Here is a 24,488-nt window from a genome sequence, read left to right on the forward strand (position 1 = left end):
AGAGAGGAGAGAGAGAGAGAGAAGGGAGGGATGGGGGGGATGTAGTTGGGGAGGGAGGGAGGGAGGGAGGGAGGGAGGGAGGAGGGGTGTAGGCGGGCAGAGAGGGAGTAGGGATGGGGGGATGTAGATGGGGAGGGGGGGGATGTAGATGGGGAGGGGGGGATGCAGATGGGGAGGGGGGTATAGGAGGGGACGGAGGTATAGAAGGCGGGGGAGAGTGAGTGGGAAGGGGGAGGGAGGGGTTGTGGGAGGGGAGGGGGGGTGTTGGAGGGGGAGGGCGGGCGTGTTTGCGATGTGCTTAGCGGGTAGGGTGTAATTTGTCGGTGCTTATCTCCCGGCCTGGCTGTGGGTTGTGGTTTAGCGGTGAGCAGCACCGAGCTCCAACACTGCAGAGCGACAGCCCTCCGCCGCTCTGACACCGAGCCAGCCCAGAGGAGCGCTAGGTTTAGGGGATCGGAGCCAAACAGCTCAGAGCCCACCACACCTGAACCCCACGTGGACCAAGGGCAGGAACCTAGAGCCCTCTGTCCCCCTGTGGGCGTCCCCTCCGTCCTGCCCCTTAACGACATGCATGTGAGGGTCCGCTGTGGATTAAAGAGTCCGCTGAAACTCCAGTATTATAGGAGGATAATGAGCCCGGGTAAACACAGCTGTACGACCATCTGCGCTCTGACGGATGGCCGTGTCGCGGTATCACGGAGTCATTTAGCGATCGCTTTCATCCCCAGCGACGGGGATTCCTGGGGGATCAGGTCATTAATGAGCAGGTGCCCCGGTCCTCACGGACTCGCTCACGGCGTGGGCATGCTCTCCTCGTGCGGGCGCGGCCGAGGTTGAGGTTACCTGGTTAGTGTCGGGTTCCTCGTGTCCGTGAACCGTCCTCGGTGGGGATCGGTCCGCTCTGGGAGCTCTCCTCTGATCACTGGCGCTCTGATTGCTTTGGTGCTCCATTTCTGCCCTCATCGTTGTAGCTTTTGTCCTCATGGCTCTCTTGGCTCCTGGTTGATTTGGAGCTGTTTGTTTGTGTAGCTGTTCGTCGTCAGTGTGCGCTGCGTGTTCTGTTAACGATCTTCCTTTTTTAACCGCTCGCGCTCCGCTTCTACTGACAGATGTTTCTAGAATGTAACTTAGGATCCCCTGGACTTCAAATGAGTTATTTTTACGTCTTCACCTAAAACGTTGGGTGACCTCTTCAACATTAAGTATTGTTAATATTAACCTGTGTTATTACAGTTTGACTGAGCTACTGAGGGTGGCTGGAGCAGGGGAAGCTGAGCCATTCGCCAGTGAGCTTCAGCTCCTCACAGCATGGGGATCTGACCCCTTCTGCAGTGAGCTTCAGCCATTCTTCAGTGTTGGGATCTGAACCCAATCATAGAAAGCTTCAAACACTCTCTGGGCTCTGAGGACAGCCACGCCCGCACACTGATTGGATATCGTGGGGTTTTGACCTCCGTGGGTTTGAAGTCCTGCTCTCGTTTGATTCAGTCCTCTCGTTTGATTCAGAAACGAATCAAAACGAATTAAACAAAATATACTTTCTCATTGTCGTCCTCTGAAGAATGATCTGTGATCGTCTGTCTGTCAGTTTGTTTTTATACTGCCCTAAATAAAGTGAATCCCCCCCATCACTGCGTCAGTCTCCTGCTCTATGACTCACTTTCATTCTCAGGTCCCTGATAAAAACATGTTATTTAGGAGAGTTACACAACTCAGCTGACGGTAATGCCACTGGTATTTAAGGGATAGGTCTAACACAATGCCTCTTAACCAGAGTTTAGGAGGGGTTGACATTTGACTACAAAGAATCAGTCATATTCACCCTCTACACTGAAGTGCTTTGCGTTTATTTGTGTAATTCTCCATATTTATTCACACCATAATAAACATTTGCTTTTCACGATCGCCACTTGGGGGCGCTAATGCCCAGACGGTCAAGTGACTGATGCGCTTGTAGATGTTTGCTGTGTATCGATACGATCTGAATCGGGATTTGAGAAGAGCGTTGGCGACGGGTCACTGCCGCTGCCAGCTGTTGTCCGCACCAGGATGACGCATCTGGAGGGGGACTGAGCGGCACGTGGACGCCCCCCCCCCACCGCGCACACACACACACACACACTCTTGTTGTGGTTCATATAAATTCCAGGCTGCGTATTTAACTAACTGCACAGCCCCAAGACACGCACATGTGCAGCCACAGGTGCACAGATACTTACACACACACAGGCACACGCACACACGTCAAATGGATAAACGAGGGGTAAACAAGTCACACGGTCTTTGTAAAGGTACGTCTAGTGGGGATGTAGGTTTGCTTCCTATTAGGCCGAATTAATTGCAGTTCGCCTAATCCGTCGGTTACAATCGGACAAGTGTATTCGGGATAATCAGAGGTTATATAGTTAGGGTGTTGAAGACATGTCTCTTAATTGTCTAACGCCTCGACTCATTTGTCTCACTAGCTAATTGAACCTGAACGCAACGACCCTGCAGATATACTCTTCCGCCACAAGGGGCGGTAGAAACATGCAATGAGGGCCTTAAAAAGTTAACATGAAGTCTATAACTATGATCTATTAACTATATCAATCTGAAATATAGCAACAGATAACATCACTGTGAATAAGGTACAAGTTATATCAAAACATTTTGTTGCCTCACATTTGGTCAAACCTAACAATGTTAGTGCTTGGAACTTGGTTATATGAACATCCTTAATGTTCCGACAGCGATATATTGTTGTTTCTCTTTCTTCTGACAAATGAATTATTGTAAGTCGCTTTGGTTTAGCGTCTGCTAAACGCCCTTAATGTAAATGTAAATAATAGGTTTGTCCTGATGGTTTCTATCAATGAACAATTTTGAATTGCTTGAAATTATCATTCCACAGCTAAGAGATCACAAAAACAAAGAAACACAAATTCATTCAGAAGCAGGTTGTACTGAACGCCAGACTCTACGGTCCTAACCTTCTCCCCCAGTCTGTCGTCCTCCTGCCCTTCAGGTTAGGAAGCCTCCCCTGTGGAGCTGTGATGCCAGGCCCCTGGCCCCGGAGCCGCTGGCTGGCTCTCTGTTCTAACAGCCCAGGGGCCGTCTGGAGCACGCTGTAGTTTGCATAGCAGAGCGCGATGTGGAGAGTAACAGATCACTGTCTTCACGCTCAACTGGAACAGATCTCAGAGTCTCAGAGTGCGTCGGTGTAGAAGGAAAAGGGTTTGCTTACATTTACATTCAGCGCATTGAGCAGACTCTTTTATCCAAAGCAACTTACAATAAGTACAATTGTCACAAGAAACAGTAACAACACACTAGCGTGGCAAAACTCCAGTGCTCTTTGTCTTAGCATGTCTTAGCTCAAATGCTCGCTGTTAGAGTTGCATACAGTTAGGGCATGTTAGCATGACTTAGCAATGTTGTGTTAGCATGTCATAACTCATACTCTTACATGTAGACATGCCAGATCTTAGCTACTAAGTTCAGCATGTCTAAGCTCCATTATTAGCATGTCATAACGCTACCCTTCAGTGTTAGCCTAATTTGCTCCACCGCTAAGTGTTAGCATGTCTTAGTTGCACTGTAAAGTTTGTGCATGTCTTAGTTCCACTGCTAAGTGTTTGCAAACCATAACTCCCCTCCCAAGTTCCAGAATATCTAAGCTCCAATGCTAAGGGCTATGCTATGTCTTCACTCCATCCGCTGTTAAGAGTTAGCACGCGAGTTAGCATGCAACCCTCCACCCCTCAGGTGGACGGCTTTGACCTTTGCCCTGAGGAAGCAGCGATTACCTCCCTAACCCAATGCTAACTAGCACGTAGCATGTAGCACGTAGCCTGCGCTGCGAGGCCCTGCCCCAGGGGGGGGGGGGGGGGGGCGCATCCCGCTGGTATGTTTACACTAGACAGAGGAAGCCTTCGTTGTCCTCCCGCGGCGGCGCGCTGTTCCGTCCGCGGCGGCTCTGACAGTTGACTGCATCTTAATAACAATTCCTGCAGCGTGTTCGTCAATTGTCACACGGCGCGCTTGTGTAAACATTTTTGTGTGCGCGAGGCGAAAGGCTTTTGTGAAGCTGTCAGGTGCAATCAGGTCGTGTCGGGATCTGTATAATCTGGGCTGCGATCAGCGAGTCGCTCCTCCACTGAAGATCTGTCGGACTCTTAATCACAACTCCTCGATGCAGGCTGGGGATGTTTGTTAAGTCAAGGAGGCGACCAGCAGTTATGTTGTTGGTTCTCTCTCCTCAGTGTGGGACACACAGGGTTAGAGACACGTCCGTATTTACTGAGGGGATTTAGAGGGAAAGCTTGCACGGTTACGCTACTATTGCTGCACTCTGACCTTTCTGACTTCACGGCGTTCACTTTTAAGTTTCGAAAACATACTTAAACACCCTTGCACTCAGCCAAGGGCAGTGGTGCCCAAAGATAACATACACACCTACACACACATACTCACACACACTCACACACACACACGCACATGCTTGCGGCCACAGACACAAACACACACACACAGAAACACAGACACTGACAGACACACACGCACATGCACACATACTTGCGCCCAGATAAACACATCCTCACACACAGACTAAAACACACACACTCCGCGCACAGACTGACTCACACCTACACTCACCCTCACACGCTCAAGATCACACAGACCTACACTCTCCCCCCCCCCCCCCCTCACACACACAGGGGGGGGGGGGGGGGGGTAATTGTCCAAATGGGAGGAAGAGGTGTGGAGGCTCCTCGTCGCGGTTCCCGTAAGGCTCAGCCGGGGCCGGTGGGCTGGGGGTTGCGGGTTCGACTCCCGGTACGACGGCTGCACCGCATGCTTATTACCGCTGTGGTGGAGGAAGGGTTTGGGGGGAGGGAGGGGGGGGGGGGGGGGGGGGGGGGGGGGGAGGCGTTCCGCCTGGCGTGCCGCTACACGCCCGCGCATTACCTCTGCGGCGGGCTATGGCGGGGATGTGAGCGCATTCCTCTGCCCACCCGGCGCAGATCCCAGGACTGGGAGGAGCGGGGAGGAGCTGGCGCCTCGGGCCCTCTCCAGCAAAACATCCTCGTCCCCCCCCGGGGCCGGAGCGGCCACGGCGTCGGGGGGGCTGGGACGAAACAAGACGGGATCGGTGCGTTACATTTTGTCCAATAGCTTTTATCCAAAGCGACACAATAAGTCCATTTGTCAGGAGAGAGAGAAACAACAATATATCGCTGTCGGTGCAGTGGGGATGCTGAGAGCGCTAAGCTGGTTCAGAAGATGAATGAAGCCACTTGCCACCGGTGACCTCCGCTCTGATTGGCTGGGGGTCAGAGAGGGGGGTTCTGGGTAGTGTGGGAGGAGAGGATTGATTCCCCACTACCACCCGACCCCGGTGTTGCTGTGCTCCTTCACCTCCTCCTGGGTGATGTTCTCCTCCATCGTTACTCCGTCCTCGTCAGAAGGTTCTTGGAGTCTGCGGGGTACTGTCTCTGAAAGGCTTTCAGAAGAGCGATGGTCAGCCTAAATCAGATTAATCCAGAAAGAGGATTATCTGCTGGGCTTAATCCGACCGATCTTTTGAAGGGAAAGAAACTGTTGCTGAGTCTGGAGCCACCGCGGCCTTTGTGTCCGGGCCTCAGCTGTGATTGGTCTACATTGACCTGCTTTGATCTGCTCATCTAGCAGATGCTTCATCCTGTTTCTAAGTGAGGTGGAGAACAAGATGCAACCAACGTCTGCATCACATCTAACCAGGCCAGAACACAGTTGATGTCCCAGTAGAACGTCAACAACATCCACCACAACAGAGCTGGAGAGAGAGAGAAGTCTGGGAGAAACTGTAGACCCCTGGGAGGAGATGCAGCCTTTGGCCATGTGGGGGAGTCCATCTCATGGGAGAGTCCATCGTGTGGGGGAGTCCATCATGTGGGGGAGTCGATCTTGTGGGGGAGTCCATCATGTGGGGGAGTCCATAATGTGGGGGGAGTCCATAATGTGGGGGAGTCCATCGTGTGGGGGAGTCCATCGTGTAGGGGAGTCCATCCTATGGGGGAGTCCTTCGTGTGGGGGAGTCCATCGTGTGGACGTGGCGTTGTGAGCTCAGAGTGGACCACTCCTCACCGTGTCCTCCTACGAGCAGCGGCAGAAGATCCTTCTCCTGGCGGGAGATGGATCTCCGGTCCTGGAGTGTGGAGCCGGGCTCGCTCTCCTAAGAACCCTCATCCAACTGAACCCCTGGGGAGGTGCTCCCGGCATTCCTCACATCGCTCTTTAAGGAACCGCTCACTGCTCTCAGAATCCCCTCTCAGTGAGCTTGGGCGATTAGGGAGCAGATCGGGGGAATACTGAACATTAACCTGAACTCATCATGGTGGTTTCCATCTGAAACAAACCTGTTATGTTCAATGTTTTTCTAAACAAACTGATCAAATGTTATGGTAGGCTGCACTAGCAGCCAGCCCGATGTACTGGAGCAGACCCAGTGGAGATGAACCCAGTAGAGATGAACCCAGTAGAGAAGAACCCAGTAGAGATGAACCCAGTAGAGCTGACCCCAGTAGAGATTAACCCAGTAGAGATGAACCCAGGAGAGCTGAACCCAGCCAAGTAGAGCTGAACCCAGTAGAGATGAACCCAGTAGAGCTGAACCGATGGACCAGTACCTTCAGACCAACCTCCAGAGCTATTGAAGAAAATCAAAGCACTAAAGTAATTATCTACAGCAAGTTGTTTACAGTCATCGGGTGAAAAAAACGCTATGGCCACGTGAGTGGTGTTTGGTGTCTCTCTCTCTACATCTGGAACGGCCCTTTCTTTGTCCTCTGCCTTAATAACGTGAAGCTAAGAGCTCAACAGGTAGTTAGTAGTGATTGGTCATGGGTGGATTTTATCCCTCTCTCTCTCTCTCTCTCTCTCTCTCTCTCTCTCTCTCTCTCTCTCTCTCTCTCTCCATCTCTCTCTCTCTCCTCTACAAAGGCTAGAGGCTAGTATTTCACTGATTACAGACTTGTTCCATTGAATGGTGGTTTTGTGTATTGTCAGAACAAAGCTCCTATATGGGTGACCGCGAGACAGGAGAGCGGGTTGGAGCTGGGAAAGAGGTTTAGAGTTAAGGTTTAGAGCTAGGGTTAAGGTTTAGAGCTAGGGTAAATAAGTGTAGCATGTCGTCAGGTAATGGCAATATGAACATTACACTGTAGTTATTGGTCCATTGGGATGAGCTAGAGACACCTTACAAACTATCTAGCATCTAACATCTGAAGAGTATTAATATTAATTCTACCAGCGGTCTCCTGGAGCCACCAGGTCTTAATAAGGTCCTGGTCCTGAAGAGGGTCTCTGGTCCTGAAGAGGGTCTCTGGTCCTGGACGGGGTCTCTGGTCCTGAAGAGGGTCTCTGGTCGTGAAGAGGGTCTCTGGTCCTGAAGAGGGTCTCTGGTCCTGGACGAGGTCTCTGGTCGTGAAGAGGGTCTCTGGTCGTGAAGAGGGTCTCTGGTCCTGAAGAGGGTCTCTGGTCGTGAAGAGGGTCTCTGGTCCTGAAGAGGGTCTCTGGGCCTTGACGGGGTCTCTGGTCCTGGACAGGGTCTCCGGTCCTGGAGCCAGCCGGTCTTAACGAGGTCCTGGTGGGTCCTGGTGGGTCCTGGGGAGGGGTAAGACCACACAGGGGCCGGGCCTCATTAGCTGCCCAAGCCCGTCTGTCTTTGGTTGACCTTCAACCACAGATCTGCTGCGTTCTGCTCCAGAGGCGGCGGGATGGCCTGTGTGGCGGCCGGCGGCCCCCCAGCCAGAACATGCTCTGGGCTGGGGGGAGGTGGGGGGGGTTGCGCTCCCTCCTGTAATTGAAAGCATGGACGTGAGGCAGCAGGCGTGGGGGGGGGGGGGGCGCCCACCGGTTGAGGTTCTGGTGTCCTTGGTTACCGGCTGATTCTGGTTCCTCTTGATGTTGCTTGGTGGACGAGGTTCTTCACGTTGTCGGACAACAGGCGTTACATCCTGAACAAGGGTGGCAACAGTGGGAATCAAACCCCGATCCCTCTGAGTTAATGCCCTGCTCGACCAGTTGAGGCTCAGACAGGGAATCAAACCCTCGCCCTCTGAGTTAATGCCCTGCTCGACCAGTTGAGGCTCAGACAGGGAATCAAACCCTCGCCCTGTGAGTTAATGCCTTGCTCTATCAGTTGAGGCTCCAACAGGGAATCAAACCCTCGCCCTGTGAGTTAATGCCTTGCTCTATCAGTTGAGACTCAGACAGGGAATCAAACCCTCGCCCTCTGAGTTAATGCCTTGCTCTACCAGTTGAGGCTCAGACAGGGAATCAAACCCTCGCCCTGTGAGTTAATGCCTTGATCAGTTGAGGCTCCGACAGGGAATCAAACCCTCGCCCTGTGAGTTACTGCCTTGCTCTACCAGTGGAGCAGCTCAGTACCAGCCTGTGTTCTCCAGTCTGGGAGGTTGTGGGTTCGATCCCATGGCGAGGAGCCCTGACTCCTGGCTGCTCTTATGTCAGAAGATCACACCATCTGGTTAGAAATGGTTAGAAATCCAGGATGTAGCTAGAAATGCAGGTGGTATAGACCCAGGGTGGTGGTGGGGGTGGAGGTGGTATCGACCCAGGGTGGAGGTTGTGGTGGAGTAGGTGTAGACCCAGGGTGGTGGTGGGGGTGGAGGTGGTATAGACCCAGGGTGGAGGTGGTGGTGGAGTAGGTGTAGACCCAGGGTGGAGGTGATGTAGACCCAGGGTGGAGGTGGTGTAGACCCAGGGTGGAGGTGGTGGAGGTGGTGTAGACCCAGGGTGGAGATGGTGGAGGTGGTGTAGACCCAGGGTGGTGGTGGTGGAGTAGGTGTAGACCCAGGGTGGAGGTGTTGTAGACCCAGGGTGGAGGTGGTGGTGGTGGTGTAGACCGAGGGGGGAGGTGGTGGTGGTGGTGGAGGTGGTGGAGACCCAGGGTGTAGAAGGTGGAGACCCAGGGTGGTAGGGCCCAGTCCTGGGTGCTCTGCTCCACCTGAGACGGGGGTCTGTGCATCTGTCTGGGTGTTAATCAGAACAGCGTTCCTCTGGTTCTCTGACAGCGGCTCCCTTTGAACACTCACTTAGTACTTCTCACCCTGCACCCTAAAAGTAATTACTTCAGAATCAAAGTCCTCATCGGGGGGGAGGGTGGGGGAGGAGCGGATGGAGGTGGGGGAGGGCTGGGGAGGGGGGGGGAGAGGGGTTCACCAGTGGCCGGTGCCCTTTGATTCCCAGCTCTTCAAAGCCTCTCTCTCTGATTGTGTGTGGTGCCGGGGTGGGATATGATTCTCGCCGTGCGTCGTTACATCCTGCTAAAGAGCCAACGCCTCCAGGAGAGGGGTCCCCCACGCCTCAGAGAGCGGGCCCCACACCTCAGGCCGGGGGCCCCCACACAGGGCCGGCTCAGGGGGCAGGGCCGTCCAACACACTGGGCTTGTAAACCTTTAATGACTAATATCACAGGCTCCTGGGCACGGCGCTCGGCCTCAGATCAGCCGTCATGTGTTCACGGGTTCATGTCGTTAGAGCCGGAGGGTGAATGGGGTAATGATGAGGAGCCAGACTGGACCCCCTGTGGAGACCTTCTCTGCCCTACACCTCTCCCTCTCTCACCCTCTCACACTCACCCACTCATCACTCACTCACTCACCAACTCACCCCCACTCACCCACTCATCACACACTCACCCTCTCACCACTTCCAGCTCTCCTCACCCTCTCACCCTGCCAGCCGTGTGGTGACTCCATGAACACAGCATCCTCTCCCTCTCCCTCCCCCTCCTCTCCCTCACCCTGTGTGTCTCACCCTTATGACCCAACCGCGACCCCCCTGCCAGCACTCCTGTGTGTGAGGTGTGTTTGTGTTTGTTTGTGTGTGTGTGTGTGTGTGTGTGTGTGTGTGTGTGTGTGTGTGTGTGTGTGTGTGTGTGTGTGTGTGTGTGTGTGTGTGTATGTGTGTGTGTGTGTGTGTGTGTGTGTGGGGGAGGAGCTTGTCACTGTGTAGTAACGAGGTGCGCTTGATTCCTCAAAGATGAGAGGGAGGTGATGGGGGGGGGGGGGGGGGGCATGTTGGCTTCTGTTGTGATATAACCCCAAGAAATCTTCTGGGTGGTTTTAATAAACCCTCTTACACACACAAACACACACACACACACACACACACACACACACACACACACACACACACACACACACACACACACACACACACACACACACACACACACAACCACACACACACACACACACACACTCACACAATCCTCTGAGTGAGTCCGTCCGTGTTGAAGATGAAAGAGGGGGGGGGGGGGGGTTCAGGGGTGTTGGGGGGGTGGGGGGGGTCCTCAGGTTGACCAGCCGCCGCGCCGTAGGGGCCCCGCCGGCCTTTGAAGGGCCCGGCCCCCGGCTCCCTCACACACCCCGGCTTCCTCTCTCCGTACGGAAGACAGGCAGTCTTCCCTGGAAGACTGCCTGTCTCCCCCACCTAGCTAACCCACCCCGCTAGCCCACCTAGCTAACCCACCCAGCTAACCCACCTAGCTAACCCACCTAGCTAACCCACCCAGCTAACCCACCTAGCTAACACATCCAGCTAACCCACCTAGCTAACCCACCCAGCTAACCCACCTAGCCAACCCACCAAGCTAACCCATCCAGCTAACCCAGCCAGCTAACCCATTTAGCTAACCTACCCAGCTAATCCACCCAGTTAACCCACCCAGCTAAGCCACCCAGCTAACCCACCTAGCCAGCCCTTCCAACCAACCCCTTCTAGCTAACCCACCAAGCTAACCCACCGAGCTAACCCACCTAGCTAACCGACCCAGCTAACCCACCAGGCTAACCCACCCAGATACCAGTCAGTCAGTAGTATCCAATCAGTCCTATCCAGTCAGTCAATCGGTCAGTCAGTGCTATCCAGCCAGTCAGTCCTAACCAGTTAGTCAGTCAGTCAGTCAGTCCTATCCAGTCAGTCAGTCCTATCCAGTTAGTCTATCAGTCAGTCAGTCAGTCAGTGGTATCCAGTCAGTCAGCGTATCCAGTCAGTCAGTCAGTGGTATCCAGTCGGTCAGTCAGTGGTATCCAGTCAGTCAGTCCTATCCAGTCAGTCAGTCAGTGGTCTCCGGAGGTTCTTGGTCAGGTGTGGGGGCACCCTGTAGACCCCGCCCCCCTCACCTGCCAAGGTGAACCAGGACCTGTTTGGCTTCATCTAATCTCTCAGGTAACCTGACCCCAACCTGCAGACTGCACCGCTCACACACACACACACACACACACACACACACACACACACACACACACACACACACACACACACACACACACACACACACACACACACACACACACACACACTCATTGACACACACACACACACATATTGACGCACACACACTCACACACACACAAACACACACCCAAACACACACTGACACTCACACACACACACGCGCACACACACACACACACACTGACACACACAAAAACACACACAAACTGACAGACACAAACACACTGACACACTCACACACACTGACACACACGCACGCGCTGATACACACACACATGCACACAAGCAAACACACACACACACGCACCCTACTAATACAAACACACACACACACACACACACACACTGATGCACACACACAGACAAGCACAAACACACAGACACACAAACAATGATGCAAACACACACTCCCGCCACCCCTCCCCCCTGCCCCTCCACACTCTACTATTCATTCCCAAACCAACAGTTGGCCAATCAACAGAGGATTACGACATACAATAGTATTGTTGTTTTAAATCAGCTACATTAATTAAAAATAATAATCAAATTAAATACCGGTTGGACGTATTTTATAAGGCTCGTATTCTATTTTGCATCTTTGTGTTGGCCTTTCATTCATGGTGTTTATCTAGGTGATATGAAGCAATGAGCAGCCTGTAAAACAGATTTACATACAGCCAATATCTGATCCGTTCAGACTCGTCCTCAACAAGGTACCCGAACCATCGCTCATAAATCTTACAATAAGTCTATTAATATACAACGATTTACCAATCTATCCTGAAGATATCGAACCCGAACCGGTCTGCAGAAGATAAACTATTCATCTTTTTCAGGTCTGTTTATGTTTCTTTGTGCCTTAGGCTAATGGAGGAGTGATGTCACGCAGCTGACAGCTGTCACCAATATCGAGTGACCCTCTGCAGTCGTCTCGTTCAGCGTCATCCTCATCATCATCCTCAACATCCTCGTAACCATCATCATCATCCTCATCATCATCATCTCTCTAATCACCCTCACCCAGCCAAACCTGGCCTCACCTGGACGGTGTTGTCTGCATGGACTCCTCACTCAGGACATGGAAGTTATGGGACGCCCGTTTACAATATGGATGGGGCGGAGCCCCGAGGGCTGGCCTGAGGGGCCCTCAAGAGCCCGTAAAGGTCCCTCACAGAGACGTGGAGCGCGGGGGAGCCAGACCTTCAGAGCCGCGTATCAAACCGTCCGGATGCTAATCCACAAACCCGCAACACCGAGAAAGACGATGAGGTCCATCAAGCGAACCACCGTACTGAGTTTTGCTTTGGCATGGTTAGAGCATTTGATTATATACATATCTAAGAGATATACATATATAGTCCCCTAGTTTTCCTTACTCCCCCTGCTTGCACCAATTGTGACCCCCTTTGTTGGTTCCCCCATGTTTTTTTGTCTTTGTGGTTACCTTGCGGCCTTGGGACAGGTAAGAAAGAGGCCTCAATACATTTACACGTAGTGCTCTACTTTGTTTAGTAACACTAGGCTAGGAGTGTTGATACCCGCTGTACTTTTGGCTTAGTTTAGTTAGGTTAGCGGACATGTGGTCTGCTGTGTTAGCTGTTAGCTTAGCTTGTTTTGTTTGGTTCCTTTCTTTGGCAACACTCAAGTCCCAAGGCCCGCTGGTTTGGTCGTATGTTACTTTTGTGTTTTGTGATCAGTCACCCCATTAAACCTATGTTCAAACTTATCCGTTGCTGTTGTCATTCCTTTATTGTTTCACTCACCAATTGTTTCTTCATCTACACCCATAACCCGGACAATTTTAACATCCGTCACCTCCCCCGCTACCCCTAGACAGTGGGAGTTGTACGGTGATCAGTACGGTGATCAGTCCTTTATAGTACATGATCATTATAAATATATATCGTAATCAAACTTTGTCATTAGTGTGACGAGAGACGATCCCATCCGGTCCAACCTGCAGACCACCGCCGCCTTCGCGCAGCACAGAGAGAGTTAAAGGCGTTAACTGGATTCGAAAACGGTTCTTCAAAGGGATGACACAGAAGACCCATTTCTCTTGCACATAGAACCTCGTCAGTCCTTTTCCTTGAAGGTCCGACAATGGTGCCTCAAAATACCTAAAAAATGGTTGAGGATGATTATGTAAAGGAGGTCTGAGCATCCTATGATGCTCAGAACTTTACAAAATCATCCTCAACCATTGTTGATGTATTTTAGGCACCTCCTTTATAGGATAGAATCCCTATAGTAGGCTGTAGATATCATAATCAATCTATCATAGTGTGTTAGTATATTGATGGCTAACGTGCCTATTGAAGGTAAATGCTGGGGCGTATTTTACATTCAGAATGCTGTGACAGTCCATCACAATAATACAGTTAATAACACAACACGAATACGGGTCATTATAATAATTTCATAATTTAATGTACATCACATGTCCCATCATAACGCTACAATCATTTGTATGTGTATTTTATCATCAACAGGTTCATATTTCATATTAAGTCAGACAGGCCGTAAAATTAATTTCGAAAAACAACACGATGAATAGATCGCCTCGCTCGCCTCCTCCTCCTCCTCCTCCTCCTCCTCCTCCTCGCTTCTGGTGCGCGTGCACGCGCGGAGCCGCCGCGGGTCCGACCGGCTCGCGGGCGGGTCGCCCTATCAGGTGCGGACCGCCCGACTCGTTTCCACCCACCGGAGCCTCGCGGGACCCACCTCCCGCCGCACGCTCACACTCCGCTCTGCGTCACCGGGACACGAGCTGCCGCCTCTGCTGCGCCTCCACGCGACCCGCGGCTCCCTGGATACTGAGACCACGAGACCTTTCGTTCCCGCCACCACGTCCCGGACCCTTCCTCTGCTTTTGAACCCTTTGGTTGAGGCTTATTGACGGCTGCAGGTTCTAAGTTCGTTCGGACCCTCCGTTCGCCGTTGCTGCCGGTTCAGAGTCTGCTCGGACCCTCCGGTCCCCGTTGCTGCCGGTTCAGAGTCTGCTCGGACCCTCCGGTACCAAGTGCTGCCGGTTAAGAGTCTCCTCTGACCCTCCTCCGGTCACTGCTGCTCTCCGGTGCCGCTCGTGCTCTGACAGATCGCGCCGTCCGTCGCCAGGTGTCGTCATGCGCCGCAGGCACGCGCGGCTCTGAGGAGAGGTCCGCGGTGGTCCCTCTCGCGGACAGGCGCGTGCATCCACCTTTCCACGTGATTGACGTGTCCATTGTACTTGTTTTTTGGGTTTTTTGGGTGCAAATTTATAATTGTTGCTGAGAATCTTTTAGTTCTGACTGATCGCCCCCGTCGGGCAGCCTCGTCCCGGGACATCGGGCTCCAGCCCCCCGCCCCCCCCCCCCCCCCCCCCGGGGGTGTTTGGGATAATTTCTGATGTTGCGCCCCGTACCGCCGCCGCCCCGCGCTGATCTGTCATTACACTGGAATTCAACCGTGTGTGTGAGCCCGCCCTGGAGGAGCGGGTCTGTCCGCGTCCCGGGCTGTGATCTGTGAGACAGGTGTCTCTCAGGTGTCTCTCTCACCATGTCGGTCATCCCGTCCAGGCTCGTGTACCTGTAAGTGTTCCCCGCGCGCCCATAGAAGCTGAAACGTGGTATGTCGTCATCCAGGTAGAGTTCTCTTAATGACCCGCTCTCCCCCATCTCTCCCCCTCTCTCCCATCGTTCTCCCTCTTTTCTCTCAGGTGTTTACATTTGCTGGTCCTCTATTTTCAACTCCAGGTACGTCCCCCCCCCCCCCCCCCAACACACAGACACACACCTCATACCTGCCGCGTGTGTGTGTGTGTGTGTGTGTGTGTGTGTGTGTGTGTGTGTGTGTGTGTGTGTGTGTGTGTGTGTGTGTGTGTGTGTGTGTGTGTGTGTGTGTGTGTGTGTGTGTGTGTGTGTGTGTGTGAGAGAGTGTGCACGCCTGGTTCAGAACGGTTCGGAGCGCAGAACGGCGTTGTTGTTTTTTTATTGAGTCCATAATTGATCCCGGATCGGTTTAACGACACGCTGTAAATCCAGCGGTTTATAACAGCAGATGAATTAGTCCCAGAGACACACTGGCATACTCTCTAAAATGCGAACATTTGTGCAAATTATGAGTTTGTGTTGCAGTAAAGAGAGAAATATTCTCTGTGTATAATATACGAGTCAGGCTCTGATCTGAGGAGAGCGAGGCTCCAAGCCTTAATTGGTTTATTAGAGTGTTAATTGTTCTTTATCCGGAGAAATTAAACGCAGATGATTTGGGGGCCTTAAAAAAATAGTTAAGTCGAATCAACGCAGGGGCTCAGAAATACTCCGATATTCATATATAATTCATGGTTTATGATTGTATAAATAATCAAATTTAATTGGATCTGATTCAATAATACACTATAACATAATATATACCTATAGTGATTGGCTATTATATCGACCTGGGCCTCTAATGCAATTCAATCAGAAGGTGTAGAATATATTATTGTCTTATTCAATTACGTCGATCTAGTATCTAATCAAATTAGAACTGTATAAAATGTAATGTTATGGAATTCAAACAATCTAGCATTATAACCTCATAGCGATCTGCACACTTTGTGTAATAACATTTGTAATATATGCACAGTGCATGCATCTGTTTTTCTGTGTGTCTATATCTAGATCTATGAAGAACTAGAACTCGATTTATCTGAGGGTAATCTAGATCATCTAGAACTAGATCTATCTGCGTATAATCAAGATCATCTAGAACTAGATCTATCTGAATATGATTCTAGATCATCAAGTAATAGATATATCTGGGTGTAATCTAGATAATCTAGAACAAGATATATCTGAGTGTAATCTAGATAATTTAGAACTAGATCTATCTTCATCTTCGGACCGTGGGACGAAAGGGAAGAGGGAAACATTTGAGCTTCTCAGATCATCCTGATCCACCAGAAAGCTGGTTGTGTTGTGTGTGGTTGTGTTGTAGTGTGGTAGGTTGTGTTGTAGTGCTTTGGGTTTTGTTATGTTGTGTTGTATTATGTTGTGGTGCTCTGGGTTGTGTTGTGTTTTGTTATGTTGTTTGTGTTGTGTTTTGTTATGTTGTGTTGTTGTGTGTTGTGGGGTGGTAGGTTGTGTTGTGTGTTGGTGCGTAGGGTTGTGTTGTGTTTTGTTTTGTTATGTTGTGTTGTGTTATGGTGTGGTACGTTGTGTTGTGTGGTGGTGCGTTGGGTTGTGTTTTGTTATGTTGTGTTGTGGTGTGGATGTTGTGTTGTGAGGTGGTGCTTTGGGTTGTGTGGTGTTTTGTAATGTTGTGTTATGTTGTTTTGTGGTGTGGTAGGTTGTGTTGTGTTGTGGTGTGGTGTGGTGTGGTGTGGTGTGGTGTGGTGTGGTGTGGTAGGTTGTGGTGTTGCGGTGCTTTGTGTTGTGCTGTGTTGTGTTTTGTTGCAGAGCTTTGTTTTGTGTTGTGTTGTGTTGCAGTGCTTTCTGCTGTGTTGGGGAATGTTTTGTTCTTATGTATTGTGGTTTGTTGGGTTGTGGTGTATTGTGTTCTTGTGTCTTGGGGTTTGTCGTGTTGTGGCTTGTTGTAGTGTGTTGTGGTTTGTTGTGTTGTGTTGTGGAATTTTGCGTTGCGTTGCAATGTGTAGCGCTATAGTGTGTTGTAGTGTGTTGGGTTTTGTTGTGTCTGAGCTCTGTACAGTGTTGTTGTGTATTGTGTTGTGTGTGTGTGTCGACCATGCTCTGCTGGGTTTGAATGTTGTCTGATCGTCCTTTGGCTCTGAGGTGTAGAGTTTGTTTATCTGTTTGTTGTGTGTTTGTTCATCGGTTTACATATTGTTTGTTTACCTGGTGTTTGTTTATTTGTTTGTTTAGTGTCTGCTAATCTGTTTGTTAAGTATGTGTTTATTTGTTTACTTATTGTTTGTTTACCTAGTGTTAGTTTATTTGTTTTTTGAGTGTTTGTTTATCAGGGGATATTAGGACTACTGACCGCTTGACGACTCATATAAACTACATCTCCCATCTCCTCTGAGAGTGCGCATCCATTCAGTGAGGTATCACTGGGGGTTGTAGTTCTTTAGGACCAGGCCTCCATTATATCTGTAGTCCTCTGGAGCACTCAGTGGGAGGTTCCTTTTCTAATCTTGACATGGGATATGCGATATATCATACCTCCTGCATTAAGGAGTATGGGCAGCTCCCTATCTGATGGGCCGAGTATTATGGGTGTCTACTAACCCAGAAGGTTCTGTATGATTGGAGTTGGTCTGGACGGTGGTGTCCACGTTTAGGTATACGCAGTTAGAAGTACTGTCTACAACTGTGTATTCTGTAGTACTGTAGTACCCCAGTGTGTACTGTGTTTCTCTGTAGTACCCCAGTGTGTACTGTGTGTTCTGTAGTACTGTGTGCTGACGTCATGCTACAGACATTTGGATGAGTCTACCTGCTCATCCAAACCTACTCCTCTGAGGTGTAGTTAGCTTGCTTATGGCAGCAAGGTTAGTGAGAGGTAAGCTTGTTTAGCTAGAGGTGAGCATGTTTAGCAAGAGGTCAGCATGGCTAGCTAGAGGTTAGCATTATTAGCAAGAGGTGAGCATAGCTAGGTAGAAGTTAGCAATATTAGCTAGAGGTGAGCATGGTAAGATAAAGGTGAACATGGCTAGCTAGAGGTGAGCATGGCTAGCTAGAGGTTAGCATTGCTAGCTAGAAGTTAGCATGGTTATGTAGGGTTAGCATGCAGGGCAGTGTCAGATGTGTTTAGCTCAGAGCATCATCATGCAAACCCTTCAATGGGAAATCAACGCTGAGGGCAACGGATCCACCATCGGAGACGCACGCTCTGAGCATGCTCAGTCTGCGCACGTATGCTCTGAGCATGCTCAGAGCGTGCGTCTCCGATGAGTGGTGGATCCGTTGCCCTCAGCGTTGATTTCCCATTGAAGGGTTTGCGTGATGATGCTCTGAGCTAAACACATCCGACACTGCCCTGCATGCTAACCCTACATAACCATGCTAACTTCTAGCTAGCAATGCTAACCTATAGCTAGCAATGCTAACCGTCTGCACATGCACGCTCTGAGCATGCACGCTCTAAGCATGCTCAGTCTGCACACGCTCAGTCTGCACATTCAAGAAGGTACACCTACACAGACACACACACATGCACACACAAACACCCCCCTTTTGTAGGTGAACTTCAGAATTCTGGCCAGCGGATCTTAACACAACACTTTCCTGTGTGTGTGGCTGCGTGCATGTGTGTGTGTGTGTGTGTGTGTGTGTGTGTGTGTGTGTGTGTGTGTGTGTGTGTGTGTCTCTGTATGAGTGTGCGTGCCTGTCTATGCGTCTGTGTGTTTGTGTGTTTTTTTACTACAGCCGTTATGTAATTTATGGTGCGCTTCAGCGCCTGTGGGCAGATATTTGTTGAGCAACAGGTCTAGGTACTACAGGTCTAGGTCTATAGATCCAGATAGTACACGTCTAAGTGTGACATATCTAGAGTCTACAGTTCTAGGTGCAGCAGGTCTAGGTACAGCAGATGTTGATGGTTCAAGTCTAAGTATTTGATATCTAGATTCTACCGGTCTAGGTATATAGATCTAGATGCTATAGATCTGGATACAACAGATGTAGATGCTTCAAGTCTTAGTAAAAATATCTAGAGGATATGGATATAAATGCTGCAGGTCTAGGTCTATATATCTACAGTCTAAAGATATAGATCCTTCAGGTGTAGGTCTATAGACCTAGAGTCAACATATCTAGATACTGCAGGCCTAGGTCTGTACATCTAGAGCAGGGGTCTCAAACTAAACTTACCTGGGGGCCGCTGGAGGTAGAGTCTGGGTCAGGCTGGGCCAGATCCAGTATTCCACCAAAAAAAGTAGCACAACTGACCCAATCTAAGTTAATGATCGGGCTATAATTAGATCACGTTGGCTATGTAATCGCTGACAACCGGGGACATTTCATAGTGTTTGGTGGAAAACCGGGACATTTTAGCGTCCTTTGGCTTTTGTCAGGACTTAGGACACGCAATTCAAAATTGGGACTGTCCCGGCAAAACCGGGACAGCTGGTCACCCTATCACAAGTGATAAAAAACTGTGGCAAGCGACTCAGCAAAATGTGCGTTTGACAACAACGCGCGGGCCGCACTAACACTAAACTTTGATGTCAAGTAGGGGGCCACAAAATATCATCCCACGGGCCTCAATTGGACCCCGGGCCGCGAGTTTGAGACCCCTGATCTAGAGTCTACTGGTCTAGATGCTGCAGGTCTAGGCCTATAGTTCTAGATATTGCAGGTCTAGATCAGCTCAGATGGTCGCAGGACGATCGCCACATCGTCCAGCCTCACGCCCTCCAGCTCCACGACTTGGAGCCCATAAAGTATTTCTATCAACACCTATCCACTGAGATCTCTTCACCTCCCTCTCTCCCTCCCTCCCTTCTCTCTCTCATTCACCCTCACCCTCTCCTTTCCCACTATCACTGTCTCTCCCTCTCTCTCCCTCTATCTCTCACTCTCTTTCTTTCACTCTCTATTCCTCTCTCTCTCTCTCTCTCTCTCTTTCTCTCTCCCCCTCCCTCTCTCTCTCTCTATCTCTCTCTCGCTCTCTCTCTCTCTTCTCTCTCTCCCTCTCTCTCTCTCTCTCTCTCTCGGATGAGATTGACGTTGCACATTCTAACTTAAAGAAGATGCTAAAATAAGTTTGAGTTAAAGGCGTAATGTAAACCTCCCCCTCTCTCTCTCTCTCTCCTTCTCTCTCTCTCTCTCTCTCTCTCTCTCGCCCAAGGAGTCCCAGCAGACCTCGGCTGACTTCCGGTTCTACATCGAGAACCACACACGGAACCCAGAGGACCTGAGCCGCAAGCAGGTGCGGATCTACCAGCTGTACTCCCGCACCACGGGGAAGCACGTCCAGGTGATGGGCAAGAGGGTCAACGCCAACGGAGACGACGGCGGCAAGTTCGGTACGGAGCCCACACGGGACCCCCAACAGGGACCCCGCAACACAGACCCCTCAATACAGACCCCCCAACACAGACCCCCCAACACAGACCCCCAACACAGACCCCCCAACACAGACCCCCCAACACAGACTCCCCAACACAGACTCCCCAACACAGACTCCCCAACACAAACCCCCAGCACAGACCCCAACCCAGACCCCCAACACAGACCCCCAACACAGACCCCCAACACAGACCCCCAACACACCTCACTGGCTGGGAGGGTGTGTGTGTGTGTGTGTGTGTGTGTGTGTGTGTGTGTGTGTGTGTGTGTGTGTGTGTGTGTGTGTGTGTGTGTGTGTATCTCCCCTATCCCTCCAGGGGGCCGGTGAATGGACCAGTGTCTTTACCTAATGGTTCATCTTAACTCTGAGACCATTAAAGACACCCTGGAACCCGCCCTCAGACCCCCTCTTCCCCCATCTCCTCCCCCAGACTGCACCCTCCTCCCCCTCCCCCCCCCTCCCCCCCCTCCCCCTCCAACCCCCTCACTTCCCCCACTTCACCCCCCCCCCCCCCCCCGCCCCCAGACTCATCCCGGTCGTGGTGTGTATGATGCTGATCAAAGCACAGAAGGGGTTCGGTCTCTGTGTCTTCTAAACGGTTTCTGAGTTTGTGTCGGTCGGAGGGTGAAGAGTTCCTACAAACCGTAGAGCCACAACTTGTTGGTTTTGTTGTAAACCCGTGACTGTCCTCTAACATGATGTTCTCCCTCCAGCGCTCCTAGTGGTCGAGACGGAGACCTTCGGCAGCCACATCCGAATCAAGGGCAAGGAGAGCGAGCACTACATCTGTATGACGGACAAGAAGAAGATAGTGGGCCGGGTGAGTGACTGTCTATAACCCCTACCTGCCCTCTACTGTCTAACCACTACCTGCTCCTGAATGGCCTGCTTCTGTACTGTCTAACCCCAGCTGCTCCTTAATGACCGGCCTCTGGACTGTCTAACCCCTACCTGCTCCTTAATGACCTGTCTCTGTACTGTCTAACCCCTACCTGCTCCTTAATGACCTGTCTCTGTACTGTCTAACCCCTACCTGCTCCTTAATGACCGGCCTCTACTGTCTAACCCCTACCTGCTCCTTAATGACCTGTCCTTGTACTGTCTAACCCCTACCTGCTCCTTAATTACATGCCTCTGTACTGTCTAACCCCCACCTGTTCCTTAATGACCTGTCTCTGTACTGTCTAACCCCTACCTGCTCCTTAATGACCTGTCTCTGTACTGTCTAACCCCTACCTGCTCCTTAATGACCTGTCTCAGTACTGACTAACCCCTACCGGCTCCTTAAGGACCTCGTCTGTTTGTTTACTCCTAAGTGTCATCAGCGGGGGTATAACATCATACACGTGGTTACCGCGACAACCGCTTCCCTTTGTATATCCATCTTAGTATGGGGGACGTGCTGGACAGGTGTGTGTGTGTATGTGTATATATGTGTGTCTGTGTGTTTTTCACACTGTCACACTGACACTGCGTGCTTGGGCGTGTGTGCGTGTATGCATGCGTGTGTGTGTTTCGAGTGTGTATGTGTTCGTAAGCATGTTTATATTTGTGTGTTTGTGTGTGTTTGTCTAACAGTGTGTGTGGTTGTGCGTGTGTTTGTGTGTGGTTGTGTGTGTGTGTAAGCATGTTTATGTGTGTGTTTGTGTGTGTGTGTGTGTGTGTGTGTGTGTGTGTGTGTGTGTGTGTGTGTGTGTGTGTGTGTGTGTGTGTGTGTGTGTGTGTGTGTGTGTGTGTGTGTGTGTGTGTAAAAGTGTGTGTTTGTGTGCGTGTAACTGTGTGTGTGTTTGTGTGAGTTAGAAAGTGTGAGGCCACCTCTCCCGACAGCTAGGCCGCGTCTCTCCAGGTGAAACACACTCAGCTCCATAACCTGTTCCCCAATGGCCCTCACACTTGACAAGTCATTGTGTCGCTACTGGTTGCCATGACACCATCACACCGCTTTCTGTGTGACATGAGCATGATGCAGACCGCCATAACACCAACAGCATCGCTCCCCTGCACGTCGCTATGGAAACCGTCCCGTATGGCGTGGGTTAGCAGACCTAGCAGACGTGGTAGAACTAACAGACTGCGTAGGCCTGGTGGAACTCATAGACCTGGAGACTTTATAGACCTCAAGGTCAACAGCCTACCCGTAGGCTTCCTACATCAAGTTGTCTTGTAGGCGCTGTCAGCGACGTCATCGTTGGGCTAACTTCCTGTCTGTCTGTCGCTCCCTCCCCCCATGTACATTGTTATAGAACCGTAGTTCAGTACCTAGGTGTACTCTGAGCGGTTCTAACTGAACCAGGTCCATGTTCCTCAGTAGGAGGTCCCTGGAGGAGCCAGGCGGTCAGTAACCAGGTGGTCAGTAACCAGGCGGTCAGTAACCAGGGGGTCAGTAACCAGACGGTCAATAACTAGGCGGTCAGTAACCAAGCGGTCAGTAACCAGGCGGTCAGTAACCAGGGGGTCAGTAACCAGGTGGTCAGTAACTAGGCGGTCAGTGACCAGGCGTTCAGTAACCAGGCGGTCAATGACCAGGCGGTCAGTGACCAGGCGGTCAGTAACCAAGCGGTCAGTAACCAGGCGGTCAGTCACCAGGCGGTCAGTAACCAGGCGGTCACTAACAGTGTCTCTCTCTCTCTTTCTCTCTCTCTGTCTCTCTCTCTGCCTGCAGCAAGACGGACGTAAGCAGGAGTGTGTGTTCGTGGAGGAGTTCCTGGAGAACAACTACACGGCGCTGGTGTCGGCCAAGTACAAGGGCTGCTACCTGGGCTTCAACCGCAAGGGCCGGCCCAAGAACGGCTCGCGCACCGCGCAGACGCAGCAGGAGGTGCACTTCATGAAGCGTCACCCCAAGGGCAAGGAGGACCCCCTGGAGGAGTTCCGCTTCACCACAGTCACCAAGGCAACACGCCGCGTGCGTCGCTTAAAGCTCCACCCGCGGCGGAACTGACGGAGCCTCCGCCTGCCGCTGCCGCCGCGGGGATGCTACCGCGGCTCTGGTTTTATTATTTTTGTAAAAAGAATCTCGAAACTTTTTTTGTCCCGTGGTGAAAAATCACAAAAACACAAAACAAACGTTTGAGGAACTTTACTTGTTCTGCGATAGAACGAGGAACCGGGAGAGGAGCGGAGACGAGGCGGAGGAGAAATCAAAGATGTTTTATTTTTTTATTGTGGACTGCGGGACGGGTGGTGTTGAGGTGGTGTTGAGGTGTCGGGGTGGTGCTGATGCTGGAGCTGACGTGAGTGGGGAGGAGGGCTCGCTTCGGGACAGAGAGCGACTGACATCAGTGCGGACCCCACACCCTGAGCAGCCCCCCCTACGAGCCTTTATGGGAATACCGTGTTGCTTTCTGTTTGCGTTGCCCCTGACGACGCAGACTCCATACTTTCCAGTGGAATCAGGAGCCATGGAGACGAGGCCGTGACACCCGGCCCACCTGACAGTCGCTGCTCTCTCTCTCTCTCTCTCTCTCTCTCTCTCTCTCTCTCTCTCTCTCTCTTTCTCTCTCTCTCTCTCTCTCCCCGCCTCGCTCCATAGTCTCTCTCCCGCCCGCCGCTGGCTTGGCCGTGCTCGCGGGCTAGCCAGGTGGAATGCGCAGCGATGAGCAGTCCCTGAACGAGAGGGCGACATGCTTTGACTAGTCCGCCGAGTGCGCCGCTCTCAGCTCTTGTTTAAACACTGCGGGGGGGGGGGGGGGGTCTGTGTTTGATCTGATTCATATTCTCCGCTGTCTTCAAACCTCATCACATCACGATTTAATCCCTGCTCCTCCTCCTCCTCCTCCTCCTCCTCCTCCTCCTCCTCCTCCTCCTCACCTGATCCTCAGCTCCTCATCTCCTTCTCCTCAGCTGATCCTCCTCGCAACCTTCACCTTCACCCCTTCCGCCTCTTCCTCTTCCTTCTCCTTCTCCTCCCCCTCTTTTCCTCTTTCCCCTCTCCTCCTCTTCTTCCTCCTCCTCCTCCTCTTCAAACCCGGTCCGCATCTTCATCATCTTTCTCTGTGTGTAGACAGAACTCGACCAAAACCAGATTGACATTAAATCGAATTCACATCCAATGAAGGAAATGTGAAACGACGGGACAGATGTTTCGGTGAACTTTGATCTCTGCTGTCCACAAGGTCATCTAAATGATGATCATCATCATCTTTGACATCATCATCATCATCATCATCTCCATGTCCTCCCTTCTCATTAGATGATTTGAACCTGAG

The 24,488-nt window shown here is 51.3% G+C and overlaps 1 protein-coding gene across 1 annotated transcript; it reads left to right on the forward strand.

The window, feature by feature from the left end:
- Positions 1-14,717: 14,717 nt before the first annotated feature.
- fgf24 (fibroblast growth factor 24) lies at positions 14,718-23,946 on the forward strand. The gene is made up of 5 exons (XM_056600514.1): positions 14,718-14,855; positions 14,984-15,020; positions 20,059-20,236; positions 20,994-21,100; positions 22,943-23,946. Exons 1-5 carry the CDS (start codon positions 14,824-14,826, stop codon positions 23,219-23,221), a joined length of 633 nt encoding a protein of 210 aa, XP_056456489.1. The 5' UTR covers positions 14,718-14,823; the 3' UTR covers positions 23,222-23,946.
- The last annotated feature ends 542 nt before the right edge of the window (positions 23,947-24,488 follow it).

Source organism: Gadus chalcogrammus, chromosome 10 (genome assembly GCF_026213295.1).
Source record: "Gadus chalcogrammus isolate NIFS_2021 chromosome 10, NIFS_Gcha_1.0, whole genome shotgun sequence".
Lineage (NCBI taxonomy): Eukaryota > Metazoa > Chordata > Actinopteri > Gadiformes > Gadidae > Gadus > Gadus chalcogrammus.